Below are 27,763 nucleotides of genomic sequence, written 5' to 3'. Positions count from 1 at the left end.
CAACATCACACATTCATGTGAACTTGTTTTCTTATTGAAGTCCATCAGTTACAATTGCCATATGTTATACATTCAAAATTTCATATACAATCATTGCATATCATAATTTACATGTAAAATGGTGCATACAATAGTGGTCATATACTTTGCGATCTATTTCCACGTATTTGACAGTAAGAAAAAAAAATTCAATCATGCATATTAATGCATACTGCATGGCTATGAAACATGAAACAAATCATGCTAAGGTTAAAAGGAAAACTGCCATGCAAACAGGATTAAGTCTATTGATAATGTTAGCATACAGTGCCTGCAAGTTCAAAATGTCATTTACAATTCATTCTCACTACAATGCTTGGGCTTGGAAGATCAATACATTATGGTAATTTTAAAAACATTAAGCTTAATGATTTAAGCAAATAATTTACACATTATTGCTTCCATACTATTCAGCTTCTAAGGTATGCAAAATATAATTTCAAAATATGTAAAAGTAGGATTAAAGCACAAGGACCAATGCATTCATTGAGATATCATAATTCACACTACTTGATAATTTTATGAAAAGAGCAAGTAATGAAGAGGGTTACGAGGAGATAACTTGACTGAAATTCGACAAGAATTACCAAAGACAAAGAAATATCACCTTACAATCACACAAATAAGGATCAGATGTTAGAAAGGTGGAAACGTGACCAAGCTGTAGTCACTACCTCAGCAGAGTGATTGCACCATTCAAAATAATATGTTTCTACTCGCAATGTGCAGCTTGTCCTTGCAATCAGTGATACACTATAGAGTTGTGTTTTTTATGTTATGCTCATTTTTCTGTATTGTCCTCCTAACACAGCATTTTTCTTTCATCTAGCAAGATCCTTGGGACAGTTTTACTTCTCTGATGGTGAACAAATTCACAAACTTAAAAGGTTGTGAGAATCACAAAATGAGTTAGTACTATGACTGCAGTGAACAACAGAGTTACAGCGTGCATTCTTGGGCAACAACAAAGAAACACTTGCCCATTTTCAACATGTCCTTGACAAATACATATCAAAGAAAAAAATCAGTATATATTGAAGAAAATAATCAGAGTAAGGCCTAACGACAAAGCAGCTATCAGGTGCAAATGATATTTGAAAGAAGTGTTTCCTAACTAAAAAGAAATGAGATAGCATGTAAGAATGCAATAAAACACACATTTCATTCATTACAAGTTGTAACAACATCCATCAAAACTGTAAATGATTAATGGTTAAGGCAAACAAGATTCTGGAAGAATTTTGTGCAGAAAGAAAAAAAAAATCACTATATCACAATCAAATGTTAATCAGAGCCCTACTTGAAATGAAAGCCGACAGTAAAATTTATAATGTACACTGGCCCCCTTGTAATAGCAAAAATATATATGATTAAATGTTCTTTTGTTATGCAACACAATCTACTTTGGTATTTGAATTTGGTTTTGAAGTTTTGTATGCAAATAAAATATGCATAATTTGAAGTGGTCCTCAGTCCCTGAACATCAAAAGTAAACTTACATTTATGATATGAATATTAACCATCTCTTTCCCAGATACTGTTAATTTCTAGAAGATTGATGTACACGTATGGCACACTTGTTTCCAATAAGCAATGAGTTAAGAATTATAACAAGAAGGTTACAGGGAACACGCTAGTCCTTCCATCCAATCCACATAATGGAATTAAAGTCATTCCACTCTTTGCTCCTTTATTTGATGCTTTTTGAGAGCATCATACTCAACATATTACCATGAAGGACTGCATCTGGACAATGCGGATAGAGTAAGCAAATTCAGTGCACATTTTCAATGCAGTGTGTTCCATTTTACATGTTTCAAATAACCAGTTTAAAGAAATCTGCACCACAACAGTGAAAAGCATTTTGTGCAGTTTTATGCATGTTTCCTGTTTCCTACGCATCCACAGTTCAAGTTGATTAGTCCTTGCCTGACATAGCATTCACAGCTGCTGTTACTAATGAGACATCAGCTACATTACAACAGGCAGCTATCTCCCAATGGTAGTGAAAGGGTGGGGGATTGGCCTACGCAGGAAAACCATTCCTGTTGGCTTTTACACATCCATGTACAGCTACACTAAGACTGCATGCTTCTAGCCTCCCATTGTAGCAAGCGGCACACGATGAAAGTTGAATAAACACAATATCACACCCCTTCACTTACAATTGGAATTGTATGTATACATTTTCCTAAAGTGATGAGTGGTAAGATTGAGGAGGAACTTGAACTAAAAGGAAATAACTACAATAATTAAAAAAAAAAATAACATAATTTGCAGGAAAAACATTTTTAAACTGCATGGATACACCGGGCTACACAATAAAGATGAGTTGTTGGTGCAAAGATACTTTGCTACTGATGTGACATAAATGCCACAAAGCCCACAAATACAACTGTAAGTAAGGCAGCTCCAAAGAGGGAAAAGAGAATGTCTGGGGTGAAAGGTCACCGAACAGATGAATGCTACTTTTTCATGCAAGCTCAATGATCTCCAGCTACTTTTATCAATCAATATTGTTGAAAGGAACAAAAATGCCAAGATAGCACTGAAGAGCCTTTCATGACTTATCTCTTTTACAAGTGTAGTTATCCAAGCTGGAAGTATGTACAATACCATACAGTATACAAATAGTGAATGGTCACAAGTGTGATGGTACAAGATTTCGCACAAGGTGAAAGATAGAGGGGTGAGTTGAATAGTGCGGCTCATCTTTCACTGAGTGCGAAATCTTGTTCCATTGCACGAGAAAGAACATACACTATTTGTTTTATACAACACCTTAAACATCGACAGATGTGGTCCGCACAGATTCTTGAATTCAGCACAGAAATGGTTACCATTTTCCGTGAAAGACGAATAAGTAGCCGCACAGTCACCGTATGTGAAGCCAATTGGTTGAAGTTGTTTACAGAAATGAGTGACAAAAGCACACGCTTGTAAGCACGCTTGTAATTGTTGAGTGCGCATGGCAAATGTTTGTTTACTGTGACATCAGAGCCGTGCGATGGAACAAAAACTTTTGAGTCAATCGTGAGTTTAACACGGGAGTCAGTGGAAATGGGTGAGGTCAGCCATGTGCTATCCATTTTTGCTCAAACAAAATTGCACGGCTGACAGCCACAGCGTGCGATGGAACTTTTAATTGAATGTCACGTGGTGGGCAATCAACCAATCGGATAGCTACATTCTAATTAGGTGTTGTATAATGCTCTCTCTTGTAATCACTCAATAAGCCAGTCCCAGATACTGATGATTTTGCATAAAAGTTGTTTCAACATTACTTTGAACCTGTTGCCAATAAACAGTCATACATGTGGGAATTCCAATTTGTCTCTTTACAAATACATAGAGACAGGCCCAACTCTTCTTTGCTTTGAAAATTTGTCTCTTATTTCATGGGCAAGAATTATTCTAGTCATACATTGTACCTCCATTCTCAATCACCTCAGTATTAAAAAAACCAACAAATATGATACTGTTAACAGCTAGAAATGCTGATTCACACATGAAATACATCTCTGTAATAAGTATTTTTTCCCTTTTAAAATGGCATCAAATTTTACATTTATTAAGGTTTAAAAGGCATACGTGTACATTGAAAAAGATGTCAGTCTCAATTAAAGCTTTGTTTACAAAACAAAAGGAAGTTCGAAGAGATGAGAGGATAATTTGCTGCAGAGTATTAAGATGATCACACAATATTCCTGCTTATTATTTCATTAAAAGCCTAACATTTGTTCTTGTCCAGATATACAATAAAGAGAAAATACCTTTTTTTTATAAAAAAAAGAGCACAAACATTCTAACAAACAAAAATAACAAATTGTGGATTTCAGATCAGTACTTTAACATACAATTAGACAAAACAAACACAAAGACACAAATTAGCTACCGTCATGATGCTATGCCACTCAGATATTTAAAGCAACATAAAATGGAAGAACATGATGCAGTCTGAAAAATGGCTGACACAAATAAACAAGGCATTGAACAAACCAAGATGTGAAAACTTAAAAAAACATTAGTCAGTAATATATAACATAGCAAGATAATATATTAAAGCTTATATATCTTAACCTTTATGTACATATATGTCTATGCATGATAGCAAAACAATTTTTCAGACATGTATAACAGTGTGTCAATTCAAGCCTGCATTTCCGTGAAATCCAAACACTCAAAATGTAAGATTCAGTAAGATCTGAGTACTTAACATTGTGTCAAAATACAGGATAGTGATTGCTTTTCATTGCCTGTCACAAGGAAATACAGAGCCAACTTCAATATCCCACAAACACCAGCTCATTCCCTTATACATAACACCTGTATGTCAATGAATACACTGTACAGATTGAGCTGTGTAAACTACACATTAAAATCCTCACCATTCGATGAAGTGGTGTGTATTACCCTTCAGCAGGCCAGAATTGAAGCATGTGAGTAGCAGGAGGGCGCTATTGCAATTCATATAGAGCAAAAAGTACATACTACACGTTTTTGACTGACAAACCCACAATCCTATAGACATGTCACAAACTGGGGCATTTCCAGATTCAAACCCTGACGATAACATTGGTTGTGTGTCATTTCACACATAGGAACTAAAAGAAAATGTCTTATTTTGTAGCAAACTAGATCTTTGTTTCTCAATTTTAGTACCATGAATGAAAGCAAATTTAACAAAGGGGTTTTGCATCCAAAGCCCGTTATTCAAACCTACATTGAACAATAGGGGACAAAAAAAAAAAAAGAACAAAAGACACTGGCTGATTTTTCAGCTGACCCTGTGAATAACTACTTGTATGAGGAACAAATAAATTTGGGTGAATATATACATACATGCTGTTTGTGTGTGTGTGTATGCATTCGTGTCAGTATAACTCTGCGTGGGTTTTGAGTGTGTACAACACTGTGCATCTGTAGGCCTACATTTTACTTTATGCCCATTTGAAATACATCAAGTATAGAGGTTCCACGTCTTCAATCCATGGTACATAATCACACAACCTTAGGAATACAACTCTGCAATGTACACTACACATGCATCTTTATGGTTGTACAGAGTTTCAAGATTTCTGCACAGTAAATCCTACACTACAGCTTTACGTGTAATGCACATACGTGTAGTCACTGGTATACTCTACTTTTTGCCGCTTGACAAAGTTAAAATGGCAGCTGCACGTCGTACTTTCGAACCTATAAGGCAAGTCAAACTTGACTCTAAATATCTATTTAACTGAGACATGTGCTCACATATTTGTTGGAAATCATACTTCTTTCCTTTTTATTATTTAGCTGTGGGTTTACAATACCCTGTTTTACTAACATTTCATGGTACATACATTACTCCAGCCATCTTAAATGCACAGTGTTCAGTTCATATAGACTAAGAGTGTTTGTAAATTTTGTACATGTAGCTCACTGCTCACTGCTGCATAGGTGTACAATGTACATGGTGAGACACAAACGGTTCTCTACTCACAGATACAGAGGAAATGTCATCAAACAATTTTTGATTTCCTACGCAAGCCAAATTTCTGCTGGGAAAAAGCTTCAATATTTATCTCACAGATCATGGCAGTAAATCTGACCAATGCACAGTGCCACACACAGCTGATACAATGTAACTCCATTTGAAATAGAAGTATCAGGGGCTTCACAAAAGATCCTATGCTTGAATGTTACACATTGTAATGAGTGTACCTGTGATGGGCAGATCTTGTAGATTTAACAACCATTTCCAGTAACATCATTACCTTTAAGAAGCTTCATAAATGCTGTATACATGGTATACTTTGCAGTATTTTATACAAGTATTTTGTGAATTTTGTGAGCTAACTGATATTCACAACTGGTGAAATTATCACTACCCAAATACAAATGCCCTATATATCATCTCCGAGTGGGAAATGATTTGGTTTTCACCAGAAAAAGGAAAACACTTATTTCTGAATTTGTCATCGCAGTTCTTGATGTGATTTCAAGCACTCATAAAATTGTCCTGCAAAGTCCAAATTTCCAAAACCATATACACACAAAATACATGGTTTATATATTATCTGTCTGATTTAGTCAAAAGTCAAACTCTAACATGTGCATCAAACAGCACTGTGTGGGGTTCTTCAATATATTGCTGTGTCAGTCATCAAGATCAAGGATAAGATTCACAGCGTTCATTAGCCTGAGAATACACAGCTAATCAACCATGAGCAGATACAGCAACACTACAGCCCTTCCCTTTGAGTCTTCCCATTAGACTGGTTGCAGGCTAAATCTCTATCCCTTTCTTTGAATTACTCCACAGCCTGAAGTTTGGTTTATCTATAGAAGACAATAGCATCACAAACCAACAATGTCTGCTGAATTTAAGAAGATGTGTTGATTCACCAGTCTTCACTTGCCAAGTCCTAGTTTACTTGTCTCCTTTTGCTTCTTCTCCTTAAGAAAGGTGTAAGGAAGGTATAAGAAGATGTGTTCATTTACCACTCTTCACTTGACAAGTCCTAGTTTACTCTTCTTTTAGGAAGGTATTGAAGATGTGTTGATTTACCAGTCTTCACTTGATAAGTCCTAGTTTACTCTTCTTTTTTTGCTTCTTCTCCTTTCCACTCTCCTTCTTCTTCTCTGAACCTGAATGAAGAAAAGAAGAAAATACATAATAATAATGATAATAGAGACTCTTATAAAGCACTCATTCTACCTAAAAAGATACTCATACATGTACAGTCTGTAACTGTAAAATGATATTAAAGGCAGAGTTCTACATCCATCCTTTTATCTTTAACCCATTGAGGATGAGTCCCGGGTATACTTGGACAAGTGTCTATGGGAAATGCATGTTTTGGCAAAATCAAACCGTCCTCAACAGGTTAGTCATGATTTTACTCAGTTATAAAATGATAAAAAAGCTAACAAAATCACAACACGACAGAATGGTGGTGATGTAGCTACATTTAACCCATTGAGGATGAGTCCCGAGAATACTAGGGCAGATGTCTATGGAAAATACATGTTATAGCAAAATCAGTCCATCCTCAAAGGGTTAACCAAATTACCTGCTTAAACACACATTTTTTTTCATCACATCAGAAATATGTGCCATTCATACGTCAAAGTGTAGGCCCTGGCCTTAAGATCACAAGATCAAATACAGTATTCATCGCATAATCGGGACAGGTTGGGAGTAGCAAACACGGCCCCTTTAAGCGGGGTGCCCGATTTCGCGATGAGCACTCACCATACACTAACGGCATACGACATGTACATGTAGTGCACACACACACATACACACACACACAAATACTGACGTACTGTACATGTACATGAATATACAACCATGCTACCCCTCGGCGCGACCCTCTAGCTCTCCCTGCACATGGCTTTGCTTATATGTAGGGGAGAAGAATGTTCGCGAAAGCATGTGTTTCGCAATGGCATGGATACTTTCCACACGGCGCTTTTGTGGCTATGCATGTACGTGTACTGGATGGACGGAGGTCAAAACACACCAGTCCGAAGCTTGCTTTGTAAGTTCGATGTAAACGACAACTGATAGGGAATCTTTGTAATATTGTTGTGGTATTTTGGTAGATTTTTTGTGTACAATATCAACAAAATCAAAGATCGCTTGAAGAAAAATTGTCCCCTTTATCAGAGGTCCCCGCCCGATTATCCAGTGAAAATAACGTGCATTGGAAATGTTTCTGGGAAGCATATGTCATTTAAGCGAGGTTCCCGATTATCAGATGCCCGATTATGCGATGAATACTGTACTGCTAAAATTTCAATGACGTGAGGGAAAAATCAAATTATAGAGGAAACAAATCTATTTTGTATGGTTATACTTTTATATCACAACACAAACAACAATGCAGGAATATCCAAGATTAATGGGACTACTTATTATTACATCACAGAGGAGATTATCTGTTTTGAATGTTAATGCTTTTATATAACAATTTGCAAAACGTTGCAATGCTGGAATCTTTTGGAGGGAGGTGATGTGGAAAAAGAAAATTAATTCTACCTGGGAGGACCACACTTTGATTAACAAAAACTACAATCCTGCCAACATCTTCAGAAGCAAAGAATGTCAAGTATCCACAGAAGTAGTTATTCTTCAAATTTTGCAGATTTTGGAGGCAAGAATCTCATGCATTTTAGAGGAAGTTATTCTCCAAAGATGGCAGATTTGGGGATGATCTAAAAGAGTAAATCCACTCCAAATATAAGTTAGTCTAGTACGAAAGAGTAAAATACTGCGAGTTCAACGGTAAAACTTTGATCAAAATCGGCTGAAAAATAAAGAAGTTTTGACATTCTGAAGTTTCGTTAATTTTTGAGGAAACAGTTCTTGAACGGTTAATATGAATATGCAAATGGCAAAGTGAGTATGTCATTCCCTCACAACTTGCCATATACAATGTACTTGTAGTTTGTACATAAAATTGTGAAATTTCCAGTTTTTCATTCAAACGCAATTACGCCCAAGGCTCAAATCCCGATATATCTAACTGATCATGATTCTGAAGTTATTCAACCAGGAATAACATCATGTCTCAGACTTCAATGACAGAAACATTGAATTTTCATCATTTTTTGTACATGATCAATGGAAAATTGTGAGGTTATGACATGGTCAGCACACTCATTTGCATATTTATATCCACTGTACAAGAACTGTTTCGCAGAAATTAGCAAAACTTCAAAATTTTATAACTTCCCTATTTGTCATCTGATTTCAGTCAAAATTTTACCGTCGAACTCGTAAGATTTTACTCTTTTCTATCAGACTAACTTATTTTGGGACAGGATTTCCCCTTTAATTAAAGTGACTCACCACCTGTCTGCATCAGAGCCTGGATGTCTCTATCCTCAGCCTCTTCCCTCAGTCTGTCCTCCTCCAGTCTCTCCACCACCTGGTTCCTCTTAGCAACCACCTCCACCAACATCTCTAGCAGCTTCTCCTCCTGCTGGGCGTCGGCATCGATGCGCTCGTGTTCCTGTTTCTGGAGGATGACGCGGAGCTGGTACTCAATCTCGGCGTGCTGCAGCTCTAACTCCTGCTGCTGCGCTCTGGGATTGTGAATGAAAAGAAAGTGAGAGAGAGAAATGGAAATAAAAGGAAAGAAATTAACATGGATGATATTGATGTTTGTTGAAAAAATCAGAAATCAAAAAATTTCAGGTGATTTTCATAGAGGGAAAAAGCAAAACGTGTGTACACTTGAGGAAGAAAAATCTGAAATCAGATTTATATCTACAGAATATCATGCATAAATTAACTACATGCTTTAACACTTTCTGTGCCACTGAATTTTTGTGTTGTCATAGAGTCACAGTGGGTAAAAAGTTCATAGTCATGGTTTGCTACTGTCATACTATTAAAACCACTAGTATTAAAAAGTGGTGCTATGGAAAAGACACAGAGGAGAGATTTTGGCATTTAAGACAACCCTGGCACAAGGTACAACATTGTGTTCAGTTAACAGCTAGCATACAGTGTACAGTATGTAGATACTTGAGGATCTTGACCAGCTGGTACTTTTTGGATGCATGCCCTTATATGGGATCTATGAATAATGACAGGAATTTTTCATTTCTCCGTTCTATGAGAAGAAGCAAGCCAGCTGCAGGATAAAATAATTACAGGAGAGATCCAATTTTTTGTTGACATTTCATTTGGATGTTTGCCCAATTTTGCACAGAGTTGACATTTATTGCTGCCTTCTTTCTCCCCCCCCCCCCTGTCTGTAAGTCTGTCAGTCAGTCAGTCAGTCTGTCTGTCTGTTCAAGAAGCATGCAGTGAACGCCAAGTGAGTGCTGACATGTGATAGTACCGTGAATCATATAATATTTCTCCTATATGCGTTTTTCTTTGTGAAACAGGAAATCTTCATGATAAGGGGGTGGGGGAGGTGGGCAAAGATAGCTTGAGGGGTAGACTTAATGGTGGGGGAAGGGTGTGGAGTCTGTGTAAGGGTGTGGGGGAGGGGGGGAAGCTTATACGGTGCCGACCGCGGGAAACGTCACACTTTTCCGAGATCTGGACGAGGCCACTGACGCGTATCCCCGCGGGTACCCGCGGGTATACGCGTTCAGTGGACGAGTCCATCCGCCCGCACGGATAATCCATCCTCGGGAATTTGCGTCTCGATTGACGCGGGTTGGACGAGGGTGGACGAGGGTGGACGAGGGTATTCAAGGGCACATTCCCGTTAAGCTTTATTTTGACCGCTCAATCAAAATACATTTCATGGAGTTCCGACTTTGCCCATTTTCATCAAATTCCGATTTCAGGGGCTTCTTTTCGATTTAATCACACTCTGATGTCCACTGCCTTGATTGTTCGCTACTTTCTAAAGAAGTACACCTGCGGAAGTTGTGCACATGCGTTCATCACTCAAGTATCAATAATTATTAGAACATATCGACATCGGTTACGATCATCTCGCTATTCACGACTTTTAACGACCTGCGCCACCAAAATTTCATTGCTGAAAATTCGGTGGCCCAATCGGGCTACAAAAAAAGTCGGATGTTTGCCTTTACTTTTGAAAATGAACAGCGGTAACAGTCGGCTCCGTAAGCCCCAAAAATGAATGTCGCATGTTTACTTTTGATTTTAGAAATGAATCACGGTGACATTTGACTCCGTATGATACTGGAATAAATACCGAATGTTTGCTTTGGCGTTCGGAAGTGAATGATAATATTCAACTCCGTAAGACGATAAGATAAATGCCGGATGTTTGCTCTTACGTTCGAAAGTAAATAGCAATAACATTCAGCTCCGGAAGATGCTTGAGTAGGCTATATGTCGAATGATCCCTTTGACGTTCGGAAATGAATAACCAAAATATTCAACTCCGTACGATGATAAAATAAAAGACGGATATTTGCTTTTACTTTCGAAAATAAATAGCAATAACATTCGGCTTCGGAAAATGCTAACGTAAATGTCAGATGATTGCTTTTACGTTCGGAAGTGAATAACAGTAATATTCTGCTCCATACGATGCTAAAATAACTGTTGGATGTTTGTTTTTAGATTTCGAAATAAATAACAGTAACATTCAGGTGCGTTCGGTGGTAAAATTAATGTTCAATGATTGCTTTGATGTTCGGAAATGAATAACAATGACATTCAACTCCGTATATACGTTTATAAAATATACAATGTATATCTGATGTTTGCTTTTACGTTCGGAAGTAAATAGCAATAACATTCAGCTCCCGAAGATGCTAAAGTAAATGTCGAATGATCCCTTTGACGTTCGGAAATAAATAACAAAAATATTCAACTTCTTACGATAATAAAATGAATGACGGATGATTGCCTGTACTTTCGAAAGTAAATAGCAATAGCATTCGGCTCCGGAAGATGACAAAATAGATGTCAGATGATTGCTTTTACGTTCGGAAGTGAATAGCAGTAATATTCTGCTCCATACGATGCTAAAATAACTGTCGGATGTTCGCTTTTAAATTTCGAAATGAATAACAGTAACATTCACCTGCGTTCGATGGTTCGGAAATGAACACAATAATATTCAACTCCGTGTATACGATGATAACATAAATGTCTGATGTTTGCCTTTATGTTCAAGAGTAAATGGCAATAACATTCAGCTCCGGAAGATGCTAAAATAAATGTCGAATGTTTGCTGTGACGTTCGGAAATTAATAACAAAAATATTCAACTCCGTATACTGAGTATACGATTTTGCGTTCGGAAGTGAATAGCAGTAATGTTCTGCTCCATACGATGCTAAAATAACTGGCGGATGTTCGCTTTTAAATTTCGAAATGAATAACAGTATACATTCAGCTGCGTTCGATGGTTCGGAAATGAACACAATAATATTCAACTCCGTGTATATGATAACATAAATGTCTGATGTTTGCTTTTATGTTCAAGAGTAAATAGCAATAACATTCAGCTCCGGAAGATGCTAAAATAAATAACGCATGTTTGTTGTGACGTTCGGAAATGAATAACCAAAATAACTCCGTATATACGATGATAAAATAAATGTCTGATATTCGGTTTTACGTTCGAAATATAACAATAACAATCAGCTCCCTTCGACTTTCGGAAATGAATGATAATAATATTCAACTCCGTACGATGTTTAAATAAATGTCGGATGCTTGCTTATAATTTATATTGCTATGTACTTTCGCAAATAAATAGCAATAACATTCGGCTCCGGAAGATGCCAAAATGATTAATGTCACATGATTGCTTTTACGTTTGGAAGTGAATAGCAGTTACATTCTGCTCCGTACTATGCTAAAATAAATGTCGGATATTTGCTACATGTGTATTACATTTCGAAATGAATAGTAACATTCGGCTGCGTTTGATGGTAAAAAACAAAACAAAAACAAAACAAAACAAAACACACACACAAAAAAAAAACTGTCTGATGTCTGCCTTGACGTTCAAAATTCGGCCCCATACGATATGATGAAATAATTGTCAGATGACTCATTTCACTTTCGCAAGTGGACAACAGTGACATTCGGCTCCGTACAATGATAAAATAGATGTCGGATGTTTGCTTTTATATTTGGAAATGACTAACTGTTAAATTCTGCTCCGTATACGACAGAGCTGCCAACCTTTCGAAGCACAAATTAGTACTCAGCAGCTCCAAAATTCGTGTTTTCCACCAGAATTCGTATTTTTTTTCAATCTCCCTCTTTTTGCTATGAGGCCTACAGGCTCTAAACATAACGTTATGACACACGCCGAAGCATCCAGCTGGTCACCAGCACGATAAAGATTCTAAACTACGCAATGTTCAGCGTTGATTGATTGCTTTCTCGCAATGTGTACAAGTGCAAGTTTGTACCTCCAAAATCTTTCTGGGCTGATTATGGAAGCTTCCATTTTCTAGCAGGTGACGGGGAATGCTTGATCTTCTCAAGAGAGCTTCTGTGTGAGCGGATGCAAAACTCTGTTCTGTGTTTCCAATTATGTACTATCAAAACATAATCATGCGTTGTTTTCAGGCTTTTTTCATTTTATTGGATTTTAAACATCAGTATTCTTCGAAGTATTCCAATTCCTTTTCCCCTGACTGGAATTGGAAAGTCTGCTATAACGATGATCGCAAAATGCCGCGCTGTGTGTGGAAGCGCCGATGTGGTGCAAACACGTGGCTTCATTTTCAAGTTTAAATGAATGCGCCATGTGCTCCTGCCTATAAGAGGTTACTGCAAGTTCGATGGATCGAATGCGCCATAGCTGAGCTGAGCTGAATGGCTTGTTTACGGTAAACATGCAATTTACGTTCGATATGAAGAAATCATTACGTCTTTCACGAGGGAAAAACACACAAAACAAACAAACAAACAAAATACACCCACGAACGAATGTTGATAGCCAAAACTTTGAAAAGTAATAAGCAGTTTTGATGCGCGTGAACTGAAATTAATTGTCCTTACACGTTGTATTTTGCTGTCTAACCAGGTGATGACTGCATCTCATTGGACCTTCTCGTAGTGAATTTGTCTGGGCATACGAGACCTTTCATGTATTTCTGTGATTGCATTTTTAATTGACTAATAATCAATCCTTTTGTTATTGTTCAGGGAACATTAGATATTCGATCAAGTACACTATAATCGACTCTTCGATGTTCCCTACTATGCGCCGAAAGAAAGGCTATAGACATAGAATCATGATATCTTTGGAATTATTCCTTTAATTCAACTAATGAGCTGGTTCTTCGATCGATATTTCCAGGATACTTACACGCTGTTTATTCCAATGCGCGCATTCTTTCGTCTGGCACGCACCTGGGTGTGGCACCTGCTTTTGTGGAAATTTCCACAAGGGAGAGGGGTGGGGTGTCAAGTTTCTTCGAGCCGAAGAGACTGCATACACAATCTCTTCGCTTTTATTTATTGTCATTCGTGTTTTCGCCTTATTCTTTGCTGATATTGAACATTTAGATTTAACTTTACGAAAGTTGCTATAGCACATGGTTCGTTTTGTTGTGAGGTGTACGTAATTTCTTTTTTTTAATCATTCTTGAGAGGGGAAAGAAGAGTAAGGGGGAAAGAAGACTAGAGGGAAAGGGAAATAAAACAAACGTCACGTACGCTAAGCATTCACAGGAAGCCGTCTTTTTACACCAGTCACCAGCATAGTTATCATCACTATCAGACATCACTCAAGATCATTTTAGCCTTTTCCTATGATCAACATTGAGAAACATGCATAATCCCTCGAGATAAATACCTAGGAAACTCATAGTTACGTTCAGACGGCAGGCCCTAACCTCGAGGTTAGGAAACAAATACAAAGTATCAACACTTCCCAACAACACAAACATTTAGAAAAGACAACAAATAGCACATCGAAGCGGCTGGGATCAAACTCCGTCGCTTCGATTGCAGCGAAGCGGAGAAATCGCCGTTACGAAAATAACAGTGCGAGACACTAAGAGAATAACGTTTAAATACTTCAAAGTATAAAGGGAACAGATAAAGTGATATAAAATGTAAGAAATCGTACTAAACGAGGTGTGAGAAACGACGGAAATAAAACGAAGTTTAGTAGTAAGCTTAGGCCCTAGCAAAAGTTTTGCAGCACCGAAAGCTACGCGAAAATAAACACACATATAAAACTCGGTATTGCGACGAGATCCTATGGGATCAAGTCAATAAACGATACAAAACAAAGGAAATTGATTCATTTTGACGGGAAAATAGTTTGTTATAAGTATTCTGTTATATGAAATCTCCTTTAATAGGCCTAGAAATAATCGAGTTTCCACGATACTCTGGAAAGAAAGTTCGAACGCTTTTCACCTGCACATATACTGCAGAGGGCAGTGCACATCAGTCATCAATACACGAACAGAAACTCACCTCTACAACTTCCTCGCAGTAAATGATGCAATAGCGTTATAAAAAAAAAACACACAACACTCTAAAAATCATTTCGTACTTGGGAGGCAAGGGACAAGAGGATGAAAAGAAGAGAAAAAGAAGCAGACATTGCACAACGGGACGCTTTCACCCCGCCTCATACGGTACTGTAGTGGCAGCTGGCTACAGTGTGTAGACACTCCCCAGCCGGCCGGCCACACATTGGGATACCACGGCGATCCATGTAAACATCCAGGGTCCGTAGGCGACAGGGATTCACGCGCGCGAAGTTCTGTTCGGTGTACACAGTACGCAAGCAGCGATATGCGTGTGCGCACATTTTTCTATTCAGCGCTTTCCACATACGGTGCGTACGCAATGCATCGATATCCCAGCTGAATACAGATAACATGGCACATGCGACGTGCGTTTGCGATATTTTTACCCATTATTTTTCCCCACTGTGAATTCGTACTTTCTAAGGACGTTTTCATATTGTCGTATTCCCTTCGATTTTTCGTATACGAATTTTTCGGAACGGTTGGCAGCTCTGGTACAATGCTAACATAAATAACAGATTATTGCTTTCACATTTGAAAATGATTAATGGTATACATAGGCTCAGTATGATGCTTAAATAAATAGAGGATGTTTGCTTCACATTCGGAAATCAATAAGGGTAACATTCAGCTCCATAAGATGCTAAAATGAATGTCGGTTGTTTGCTTTTATACAGTGTATTTGAAAATGATTAACGGTAATATTCGGCTCCGTAAGGTTCTAACATACTATAGTAAATGTTGGATGATTGCTTTTACAATCAGAAATGAATAGCGGTAACTTTCGGCTCTTTACAATGCTAAAACAAACAATCTGGAAATGCTCCCACTTTCTCATCCCAAAAGTAAGCTATGACCACCTATATAGGCATCAACTTTTATAATTATCTATAAGCCTATTTGCTAAATCTTAGAATTCAGAATAATGGTGATAAGATGATCTACTTTTGTATTCATTTATTTTAGACATGGGTACCTGTCACGTCAGTAATGCTTAATAATTGTTTTTAGTAGGACCGATTTAGTTTTTCCTATGTTTTTCTTGATTTTTTTGGCCACCAAAAAAAAAAAAATAGAAATCAATGATTTTGGTGGTCAAAAATAAAAATTAGTTTGGAGCCCTGCGATATCATTGGGCTCATCATTACTTAATCTTTCCCATGATACGCTAATATTTATATCATCAATCTGCCGACGTCATCCGACAATTCATGATTAAAACCTTTTTTTTTTTTTTCATCGTCCGTAACCCAACTTTGAACACAGACAGGGTGTTCTTTCTCATTCTAGAGTAATGAAGGAGCGCACTTTCGGCTGTGATCTAAGTCCTATTATCGATGTCACCGTTTAGTGATCTAAACTTCAGCTTTGCTGAACTGTTCAATGTCTTGAGCAGGAAGCGAAAACAATGGCTGGACTAAGGAACCTTCGTTTTTAAAAGGGGGAAATAGAAACAAAAAACAACACTGAAACCGAACAGGCCGGCCGAGCATTGTTTAGGTTAACCACGCGTGGTGATAATCGCGCCCATTGATCGCTCTGTCCAGCTGGCTTAACCCTATTCTAACTGGGAGGAGTTTTTACTGGGGTGACCCCCCCCCCCCCCCCCCCTTCAGATCTCGGCCACCGATCGCGCGATCGCTGCGAAATTTTTCCTGAAGATAGAGCTGGATGTCAACTACAAGATTACATGGTCATACAATAGAAAAATATTGCCTTTCTATTTTTAATAAATTGATGCAAAGTTGTGCATGAAATCATATTTTCACCTATAACTCCATAAAAAAGACTGAAGTATTGCTAAATTTTTGTGTCAAAATTCCTCAAGACATATAAACCAATTTTCATTTAAAAATAAAGCACAGTCAAAACCAATTTCTTTTGTTTTTTATTGTTTTGTTAGTTTCTTATGTATTTTATTGTTTTTTCGACCTTGTGTTTTCTGTTGTTTTTCAAAATTTGTTGCAGGCACTTTTTCAGGCTTATCTACACTATATAGAATTGATTAATTTCAATGGTTCAAAGATGAAATACTATAATTTATATCAATTTAACCCCAAAAACACAATTTACATTCAATTTGCACACGATATCATGAATTTGAGCTGTTTTCCGGTTGACATGCATTTGCATAACATTACGTAACTTCAGAACGGTGTACTCAGACGTCGCAAATTTGGTCTCAAAATATGCGGAAGACTTCAATGAAAAGAGTTGTGAAACGACGCGGCAAAATCTTTGCTCGTTGCAGAATCGTGACGCGAAACGTGGGGGGGGGGGGTCAATTTGACCCCCCCCCCCCCAGTTAGAATAGGGTTAAGAGTATGCATATTGACCAAAAATAGAGGGATGCTAATTTACTCTTACAAGCTATCGCTACTATTTAAGTTGAAAACTGGAACTTTCTGAAAGGTTAAAGATGATCGTAAAATCAGTTCTGGCTACAGGATTTTATAATAATTATAATAGCATACAACATGTACCAAGTTTTCATCGTTTACCTGTCTTATCACTCCAAAGCAGTTCAGCTTAACTGTTGGCTTATAGAAGTGATCATCAATCGGTAAGGATTAGTCAGATGAATTCATGAATTCTCTTTATGCATCACGGCTAATCGAACTATTCAACATCGTTGAAGTAACCATACTTTTTTATTTTCATAGTTCAAACTATTTCTTAACATTTATATGCAAAACGAAAGTACTCTACACGTTTTTCAAAATGCTCAGATGTAGTGAGTCAATTCCACAAAGATTGCATTACGGCAACCTTTACTGACCTAAACAAGTTTTCTATAGAGCTATCAGTTCTATTATAATGGCATTCTGATTACTTCGACTGCGTTTTGAAGTCGTACCGAGCACAGCATTCAAAACAACGGGTTCCTCAGGTCCTCTTTAGGTACTGGTATACTTGCTAAAAGCATTCTCTTTCGCTTCCATCGACAACAACATGGGAGGAGAATGGAAGCGATCAACTTTCTCGGTAAATGAGGCTTTTCGTATATAGCACGCATTGCGTGCCTCTTTCTTTTTTCTGTTTCTGTTGTTTCAAACTACACTGCAGCCGACACACAACACAAACACACCAAAGTTTACATTCAGGCAACCGTATTTTGGTATTGGTTAGAATCGAATTATATCTGTCTTGTGATTGGCTAATTATCTGTAGCAAAAACAAAACAAAACAAAACAAAACAAAAACAAAAACAAACAAACACAAAAATGCTGAAAACTGCTTATCGAATATCAGTGGCGTGCCAAAGGAGTAAAATGGAGTCTATACTCTAAAGGGGCCTGAGCTTTTGATTCCAAAAGAATCTTCGTCAGAGGCAAAATGATAATCAGGCAGGGAAAGCAATCACATTATAAAGAAGTTCACACAACACGAACAGTCAGGGACAGGCTAGGGACACGGAACAAAGAAAACAAAAGGAGAGGATGGGAGGTCATGGGCAAGGAGGCCAACAGGTGAAGGGAGGGGGATTAATGCAGGAGGGTGGATAGACAAAAGGCATAGGAGGGTCAGTGATAATCCTGAGTGCCATGGGGGTGCATCCATTTAAGAATGAATTTTCTCACACACCCAAGCTGTCGCCATTTATGTGTGTGCGATGAAGCGTTAACGCCGTCGCTATAAAGCAGGACTGTTGCATCATGGGGGGGGGGGGGGGAACGGGTTGTGAGCTTGAACATAACCTGAACTTTAAGGGCGATTTTCTTTTTTTTTTCTTCTTCTTTTATGACTTCTAGGGATGCGGAAAGGGGTTGTTTTATGTATTATTGTAAAGATAAAACTATACAATGTATGTAGAATTCAAGTATTTATATATACATGTGTAGACATGCCTAAAATTTCGTTTACTGCGACATACGCATTTCGACCGAGCGCATCACGACCTGTATGGACTACGCACATGTATTCTTTTATCTTGCGCTCTGCTTTTGTGGGAATTTCTTCAAGCATAGGTGTCAGGTTTTCCTACGTTACGTCTGCGGTCATTAATTCCATATTTGTTAGTTTGTCTGCTTTCTTATTCTGTGTTTATGCATTTTACTTGAACTTAAAGGTCTAGACATTTCGTTTGCTAAATGCACGCGAGTCACGTTGCATTGTATGATGTATTTTGTTTCGTTGACCATTCATGAGAAGCGTTTCTTTGAGCAAACTCTCTTTTCACACCAAAATCACTTATAGAAGGTAGTCATCCACATTGGTTATCAAAATAATAATTCCGTCATTTTCCTTTCGTTCAGAAACAGGAATCAGAATTCTCAACACGTCATCCACATTGGTTATCAAAACAATTCCGTCATTTTTCCTTTCGTTCAGAAACAAAAATCTGTTATTCTCAACACGTTATTACAAAAATTACATCTCACAGCAATAATAGGGCCTACTATATTATAGAACCAACTCATCGCAGCAAAATGACACATTACGGTTACGAGGACATACACAATGCTTGAACAAATTACTTTGCTTCAAAATGTAGAAACAGATGAAGTGACATAACAAGAGAAAGGGCGCACCGAAAGAGGTACACTGTATCAAGATCAACTAAGATAAACTCTAACAAAAAAGAAGAAGAAGGAGGAAACTATTCCCCCCCCACACACACACACACGCACACACATACACACAAACGAGTAGATACACAAAGGTCATATGTTTACCTTTGGGAGCAGTGATTTAAAAGATGTTTTAGATATCACGCTTGATGCATAATAGGTCCGTTGTGCAAAGCATCCTACATAATTTTTTGTAATAAAGCCTAGAATATAAGGAGATATCAGTATTTCTCTTATAGATTGTAAAGAACCTTCGGAATTAGGACCTTTGTTTCATTTTCGGATTAACGAACCTTCGGCATAACGAACCTTATTTCATTTTTTGATAAATGAACCTTTGGAATAACAAGTTACAAACCTCATATTTTCGGATTAACGGACCTTCGGAATAGCGAACTGTAACCGTTCACATAGTGTACTGTATTTTCGATCATACGGATTCAATTTTTTTTTTTCCAGCAGTTGTTTCTATCCCTATAACTCACATTTCAGAACTATGGGGGTTTTGTTTCATGTATACGTGGTGAATTAATACGCCTTTAATGCAAGAGCAAAAACATGGGAAAGTTTGAATGCTTTTCACGTGCACAGATTCTGATAGGTATTATCCCGTAACAGGGGCGGATCCAGGAATTCCGTAAAGTGGGGGCGCGTTTACAAAATTAAAGGGGGGCGCACGCACCCCTCCCCCATTTTTTTTTTTTTTTTTTTTTTTTTTTTTTTACATTTCTTTTGTTTCAACAACAAAAAATAAAAATAAAGGGGGAGGGCGGGCGCCGGTTGCGGTCCTCCCTGGATCCGCCCCTGCGTAACCAAGTAAGTTTGAGAGAGAAAAGTTTGAGCCAAAAACAGCGTTGACAAGTACTACCACAAATTGCATAGTACACAGTACGAGAAAGTATACAGCACGAGATCTCTAGTTTGATTTTCATTTCGCTTCGAATAGTAGACGAGCAGTGACAATCCGTCAAAGTGCTAACTACAGCTAGGGCCTAGCGGCACAGTTTACAGGTCTACCTTCCGTTCACTGCATGGTACACATAAACAAGAACAAAAGCGTTTTCTTCTTTTGCATGTTAGCATGGGGACGATAGTGAATTAAGTTCACCAAGATTCAATGTTTGTAAACAAGAAAGCAGCGCGGAGCAAAGACCTCAGATCGTTGTTATAGCACACGTGCATCTATTGTGGTAACATTTTAATCAACGCACTAACACCATCTGAACATACTCAACGATCATGCCACACAATCACTGTGAAGGGGAAATGTTCAGCAACAACAAGAGCACGAGTATGTAGCCTACCATATACTGCACGCGCATTCATTCCGTGAGTGCCAAACACAAGCTAGAAACACACGCAATAAAGAAACATCGCAAGTTCGTGAACTGAGGGACCCTTTTTTTGTCTTATATCTTAACAAGATAAAGACGTGATTTCGGGTGCTGTTCGTTATTCCGAAGGTTCGTTATTCCGAAGGTTCGTTTATCCGAAACACATAAATTCCCTAAACCATAGAGGTTCGTTAATCCGAAAACGAAAAAAGGTTCGTTAATTCGAACATTTGCGGCGTTATTTCGAAGGTTCGTTAATCCAAAAATGACATAGGGTTCGTCATTCCGAAGGTTCGTTAATCCGAAAATGAAATAGGGTTCGTTATCTCGAAGGTTCGTTGATCCGAAATGATATAGGATCCGAAATGATATAGGGTCCGTAACGAACCTTCGAAGTAAGTCGAGCTTTGTTTCATTTTCGGATTAACGAACCTTCGGAATAACGAACCTTATTTCATTTTCGGATTAACAAACCTTCGGACTAAAGAACCTTACTAACGAACCTTCGGAATAACGAGCTGTAACCGTGATTTCATATCCAATTTGTTTAATTGGACCTTTTAAAAGCTATGACTGTATCGAATCATTGAGAGCAATGAAATTTAACGGCCTTCTGTCCGCCGTATCAAAAGTGTGATGATAAAGGGGATGTGCGCATTGTCATTCGAAATACATGTAACTACATGTAACTCTACATTTAAGTAATTAGTCTGATTATTATATAGAAACTGATTTTGGGATTGATAGTCACTACTGACAGTTTTTATTCTCGTAAACGGCACCTGTCAATCTCACAGGCGTCAAGTCGAAGCACTCACACGTCATGAATTGACCATAACGTAAAAACGACAGAACTCTACACACAAGAGTTCTGTGATAAAAACACGCTGGGCACACAAGATGAGTATGTTGGAACCACATGGCGCACTCACTGCTGGCAGGGCAAGCACGTGCTTTGCTCATCGAACTGATCGTTTTTATAGCGATCATAATATCGCTACACAGCAGAGATTCGTATTCCAATGCACAGTAGGCCTACTCTCTCTCTCTCTCTCTCTCTCTCTCTCTCTCTAAAAAAAAAAAAAAAATGAAAACATTCACACTTGAAGGGGTGGATACATTTAAAACGGAGTCAATTTAGAGTGAATTTGGAGTGAATTTTGAGTGAAAATGTTCATTTTCACTCGGAGTGACCTCCGGGATCACTCGAAGATTTTGGAGTGCTATTGATGTAGCGCGATTCCGCTGCTTAAATGCATTCAGTTTTGCTCATAATCATTGATTTCATCCTTCTTTTTTTTTTTCTTGGAAAGCAAGCACTCCTTAAAGAGGGAAAACCCCGATTGGACAAATTGCGACGTAAACATGCATTGACATAGTTATGTGATACGTATAAACAATTTATCATGAAAGGAGAGAAGGGTACCTACAGTACATGTATCCAAGATAAACATTATGCATGCACGTGTAGTACCACTTCTCGGGGACTCGAGTGAAGTTAAACGCAGCTTTGTTGATTACATAATGCCACTCTGGTGGTTTCGCCATACCCTTCTCTCTCTCCTACGTTTTCTTTGTTTTCTCCCTCTCTTTGTCTTTTTCTTTTTTCCCTACAAATCGTGTACTTTAAGAATAGACAGACGGTGTTAAACTTCAACTCAAGTGGCTTCTTAAGATCTGCGCCTCTTTCATCCATCTTAGGGACCGTGACACTATTGTGAATGACACAATTAAAAGCATCACACACGGACTTTCACGCCTCGTTAGACCTTTAAGACTCAGATCTTTTTCTTTCTTTTTATGTGTGTGTGTGTGTAGACGTGGACGCCATTGGGAAATATCAAGCTCGAGACAATAAGTGGCCACTTACAATATAATGACCGACCGATGTTGAAGGTAGATTAAATCAGTAACTAAGTCAGAAATTGGGGAACCAGTAAATAAATAGGCAGCGATCGACACTTCGACGGTTTGCCAATCTAATGTGCAGCGATCGACGTCGAAAGTGTCAATCAAATACGTTATTTACGGTCGACGTCGAAGGTTGATAAAATCAGTAAGCAGCGATCGATGTCGAAGGTTGATAATCGGATGGGTGCTGTTCGTAATATTCCGAAGGTTCGTAATTCCGAAGGGTCGTTAAATTCGAAACACACAAATTCCCTAAACCTACAGGTTCGTTAATTCGAACGTTTGTGGCGTTATTCCGAAGGTTCGTTATTCTGAAGATTCATGAATCCGAAAATGAAATTAACGGAACAATATACCTTCTGAATAACGAATCTTCGGACTAGAGAGCCTTCGGAATAACGAACATCGGAATAATAGCTACCGATGTGTAAGGTTGATGAAATTATTAAATAGCGACCAATGTCCAAAGTTGATTAGGTCATACCGTCCGACGTTAGTGATCGAGAAAACTATAAAGTAGCGGCTGATGTCGAAGGTTGATAAAATAAGGACAATTAAATCAAATAGGTATAGCGTCCATAATGTCGAGATCAAATAAAATTGAGCAGCAACGAAGTGTCGAAGGTTTATGTAATCAACTTGGTATCGCACGACGTCGAATGTTAAGCAAAATTATCTGATTTATCCGACATTTGTTTTAGCATTGTAAAGAGGCCAAAGTTACCGTTATTCATTTCTGATCGCAAAAGCAATCATCCAACATTTACTAGTATTTTGACACCTTACGGAGCCGAATGTTACAGTTAATCATTTTCAAATGTTAAAGCAAACAACCGACATTCATTTTAGCATCTTACGGAGCTGAATGTTATCCTTTTTCATTTCCAAACGTGAAAGCAAACATCCGCTATTTATTTTAGCATCTAACTGAGCCGATTGATACCGTTAATCATTTCCAAATGTAAAAGCAACAATCTGTTATTTATCTTAGCATCGTTCGGAGCAGAACATTACCGTTATTCATTTCCAAATTTAAAAGCAAACATCCGACAATCATTTTAGCATCGTACGGAGCCGAATGTTACTGTTTTTCATTATGAACGTCAAGGCAGACATCAGACATTTACTTTACCATCAAACGCAGCTGAATGTTACTGTTCGTCATTTCGAAATGTAATAGCAAATATCCGACATTTATTTTATTATATGGAGCAGACTGTTACTGCTATTCACCTCCAAACGTAAAAAGCAATCATCTGCCATTTTCTGGGCATCTTCCGGAGCCAAATGTTATTGCTATTTACTTTCGAAAGTAAAAGCAAACACCCGACATCTGTTTAATCATCATACGGAGTTGAATATTAGTGTTATTAATTTCCGAACATCAAAGGGATCATTCGACATTTATTTTAGCATCTTCCGGAGCTGAATGTTATTGTTATTTACTTTTGAACGTAAAAGCAAACATCCGGCATTTATTTTTATCATCGTACAGAGTTGAATATTATTGTTATTCATTTCCGAACGTCAAAGCAAAGATCCGACATTTATTTTAGCATCTTCCGGAGATGAATATTATTGCTATTTACTTCCGAAAGTAAAAGCAAACATCCGACATTTATTTAATCATCGTACGGAGTATTATTGTTATTCATTTCCAAACGTCAAAGGGATCATTGGACATTTGCTTTAGCATATTCGGGAGCTGAATGTTATGGTTATTATTTTACTTTCGAACGTAAAAGCAAACATCCGGCAAATTACTGATACTTTTCAAAAGATTTTCGCGGATCGATTTCAGCTAATTTCCTTCATGTAGCCGATGGTTGACGGGAGAGTTTGATTTTCATATCATTAATTCCGCGCTGGAGCGCTCGGGCAAATGCGGGTGTTTAGACGAGCGTGAAAGTGCGGGCGACTTCCCTCGTCTGTACGCGTCCAAACGCCCGCGTATTACCTAGTACGCCCGGACGAAAGGGCTTCCCGCATTTGCCCTAGGGGTTTTTGTGACGTTTCCCGCGGTCGGCACTGTACATGGAGGGGAGGGCAAAGAGGGAGGGAGAAGGGGTGTTAGAGAATGGGAATTAAGAACTGAAAAGCAAATTGAGGAAAGCTGTGGGTGATCACCACAGCAACACAGAGCTAAAAAGAATAAGGCATGTCAGAAAAGATTAGACATCATGATTCTACATGGAATAGGGACAAGTATGTGAATGTGGGAATAGAGATTTTTGAAGGCAGAAATAGGGATGGGTCATAATTACTTACTGTGCGACAAGCTCTCCTTCTCTCCTGACCAGCTGGTTCTTCTTGTTGACCACCTCAAACCACTCAGCCAGTAGACTGTCATCATGAGTGGCATCGTCTATGGATAAGCACGGCAGAGGTCAGAGGTCAGGGGGTGAAATGTAGAGTAAAAAACAAAATGAGTTCAGGAATTACAACATTGACAAAGTCAAAATAAAACATATTCGATGTTGTTATTGATGTTGCTGTTGTTGCTCCGCTGCAGTAGAAGGTTATGGGTCAAACTATTAACTTCACACAACAAAACAGAAAGCATGTTTCCCAGTTTGTTGGAACAATGAAAGTCTATATCTCAAAACAAAGTTTAAACAGCTAAAGATTGATTACTATTGTTTTCATAGGCTCAGAAGCTCACTCTATATTCCACATACCATGCAACTTTGAAGAAACCAGCACTGGAAAATGTCAGAGCAATGAGAGATACCATAATTATCACGATGTATGATTAACTTGTTTGATTATGATGTACTATGTACTCCTCATGAGGCAAAAGTTGATTATAAAACAAATATGCCATCCAGCACAAGAAGGCAAATGCTTAAAACAGAACCAGCTTGGGGCCAATCATATCGCAGGATTTCTACTGCTGCTGGGCAAATCTTGCGAGACTTGTAAACTCACCGTCGCCATCCTGGCGAAGTTTCTTCTCCAGCTCCACTCCTCTCTGTTCCAGCTCTCTCTGTCTGCTTTCGATCTCTTGCAGCTCCTGTTGGATCACACACGTGTCTATGTGGTCCTTTCCAACCTGCCAACACACATACAAACATGCAGAGCGTAAGAGATACTGTAAAACACAATATTTTTGCGGCATGAAATTTTCGTGAATCAGAGCCGTTGACCTTTTTCGCGGCATGAAATTTTCGCAAATTGCCTGTTAACATTCAATGCGTATAGTTTAGATGAGAACTTTCACGTGCATCTGTGATAGTTTTGCGAATCTTGGCTCTTGCAAAATTCGCAAAATTAAAATGCACATGAACATTTCTTGTTTTACAGTATTGGGCATCATGTTCTGCAGACGTACAACATACTGAAAGTGGAAATTTTCATGCATTTCGCGCAACCACAAACCAGCGCAAAAACAAACGCGTGCGAATATTTTGACCTTGAACTTTTGACCATTGACCTTGAGCATGTGCACCTAAAGTTCATAGGTACAACTTCGCCCGCTCATACATATACATGCCAACTTTCATTAAGATACCTAAAACGTTTTTTTAGTTACCCTGTCCTACAAAATTGATTACAGACAGACAGACGGAAGGAAGGACGGACAACCCGAAAACATAACACCTCTGGCGACACTTTGTGACGGAGGCACAAAAATCTGGTTTTATATTATGCTCTCTTGTCACAACATGAAGAGATGATGTAAGTTTTCTGGAGGTCTCCTGCTGATTCAGGGAGACCTGACAGCTCTGTTGAATGGTATTAAATAACAGGATAAAGAATGGCTTTGGAAGACATTCTGTGAAAATGCTACAGAGTAAAACTTGATCATGTGCCACGTCTTCTCTATGTTCCTTTGTGTAATGAAACAAACCATCTCATTGGCTTCAACTCCATAAGGATGGAAAATCCCCTACTATCTTGTATTGAGCTGACTTCTACTACTCCCTAATATTGAGACTTATCGTGACTACCATCCAAGATTGTTTTAAGTGAACATATTTGACTTCTCAGCTATACTCTACAATCAAAGCTCTGAAAGTGATTGGGTACAATGGGAGATTGTAAACTTTTATGCTGGCTGTTTTCTTTTCTGCATGGTCAAATCTGGTAATCAAACTACATTCAGCTTGATTAGAAGAAGTCACGCATTTTGTAGCAAAAGGGTCATTCACCTGGCGCACTTAAAGGGGATGGCTAGTAACTGATCAGTGGGAATGCTGGGGGATGATTGTTCCAATTCTTGTGGGATTCATTTAAGAGTATATTATATATCTATTGTTGTGTGAAAATTGTAACATTAAACTGCACATTACTTGAATATGAGACCATTCTGAAGCAAACAATTTTCACACAACAATAGATATATAATGTACTCTTAAATGAATCCCACAAGAATTGGAACAATCATCCCCCATCATTCCCACTGATTCCCACTGATCACTTACTAGCCATGCCCATACTTACAGCTGTCCCAAACAAAGAGAATGATCATGTCTTCGCATTGTGACATATTATGCACATACTTTACAGCGAACTTTTGGTACGCTTTTGGTGGCCTTTTGGAGCACATGGGGAAGCGGTCCACTTTTGGCTTGGTACAGTACAGTAATGTACACTTCAGGAGAATTCCAGCGCTCCTCTGGGGCGGGTATGGTACGGTACAGTTCGCCTTAGGAGAGCGCTCGAACGGACGTAAAGTCTCAGAGTGGCTAGGACAGGAGCAAGATGACTCTTACAGTATATGATCTTGAGCAAAAGAATGACAAAAGTTTTGAAACTTTTTGGACGTACCTCCCTCTTCATGGCAGGGGGTGCAGGTGCTCTCCTCTTTCCAACATTTGATGGCGTCCTGACCGGTGGAGGCGCATACTTGGGTCTCTCCGGCTATCCATAACAATTGCACATACATAAAATTTGAAATTAATTCAAAAGAAATTAATATCTACAACTAGGACAATCGGTGTGGACGATATTTGGGATT

At 38.3% G+C, this 27,763-nt stretch overlaps 1 protein-coding gene across 1 annotated transcript; it reads right to left on the bottom strand.

The window, feature by feature from the left end:
* Positions 1-6,168: 6,168 nt before the first annotated feature.
* LOC140232265 (MICAL-like protein 2) lies at positions 6,169-27,352 on the bottom strand. The gene is made up of 5 exons (XM_072312397.1): positions 27,311-27,352; positions 25,732-25,855; positions 25,072-25,168; positions 8,882-9,117; positions 6,169-6,672 (listed from the first exon to the last, which is right to left on the bottom strand). The coding sequence occupies exons 1-5, from the start codon at positions 27,350-27,352 to the stop codon at positions 6,599-6,601; spliced, it is 573 nt and encodes a 190-aa protein (XP_072168498.1). The 3' UTR covers positions 6,169-6,598.
* Positions 27,353-27,763: the final 411 nt, after the last annotated feature.

This window comes from Diadema setosum, chromosome 8 (assembly GCF_964275005.1).
Source record: "Diadema setosum chromosome 8, eeDiaSeto1, whole genome shotgun sequence".
Classification (NCBI taxonomy): Eukaryota; Metazoa; Echinodermata; class Echinoidea; order Diadematoida; family Diadematidae; genus Diadema; species Diadema setosum.
This window is presented reverse-complemented; position numbering and strand designations above follow the sequence as displayed.

What these genes read in the sequence shown, in the direction of transcription:
- LOC140232265 (XM_072312397.1), bottom strand. Translation starts at nt 27,352, where the DNA reads ATGTGCTCCAAAAGGCCACCAAAAGCGTACCAAAAGTTCGCT. An exon ending in AAGCGTACCAAAAGTTCGCT is followed by an intron (nt 25,856 to 27,310) that starts GTAAAGTATGTG and finishes GTGTGTTGGCAG; the next exon opens with GTTGGAAAGGACCACATAGA. An exon ending in GAAGGAGAGCTTGTCGCACA is followed by an intron (nt 9,118 to 25,071) that starts GTAAGTAATTAT and finishes TCACAATCCCAG; the next exon opens with AGCGCAGCAGCAGGAGTTAG.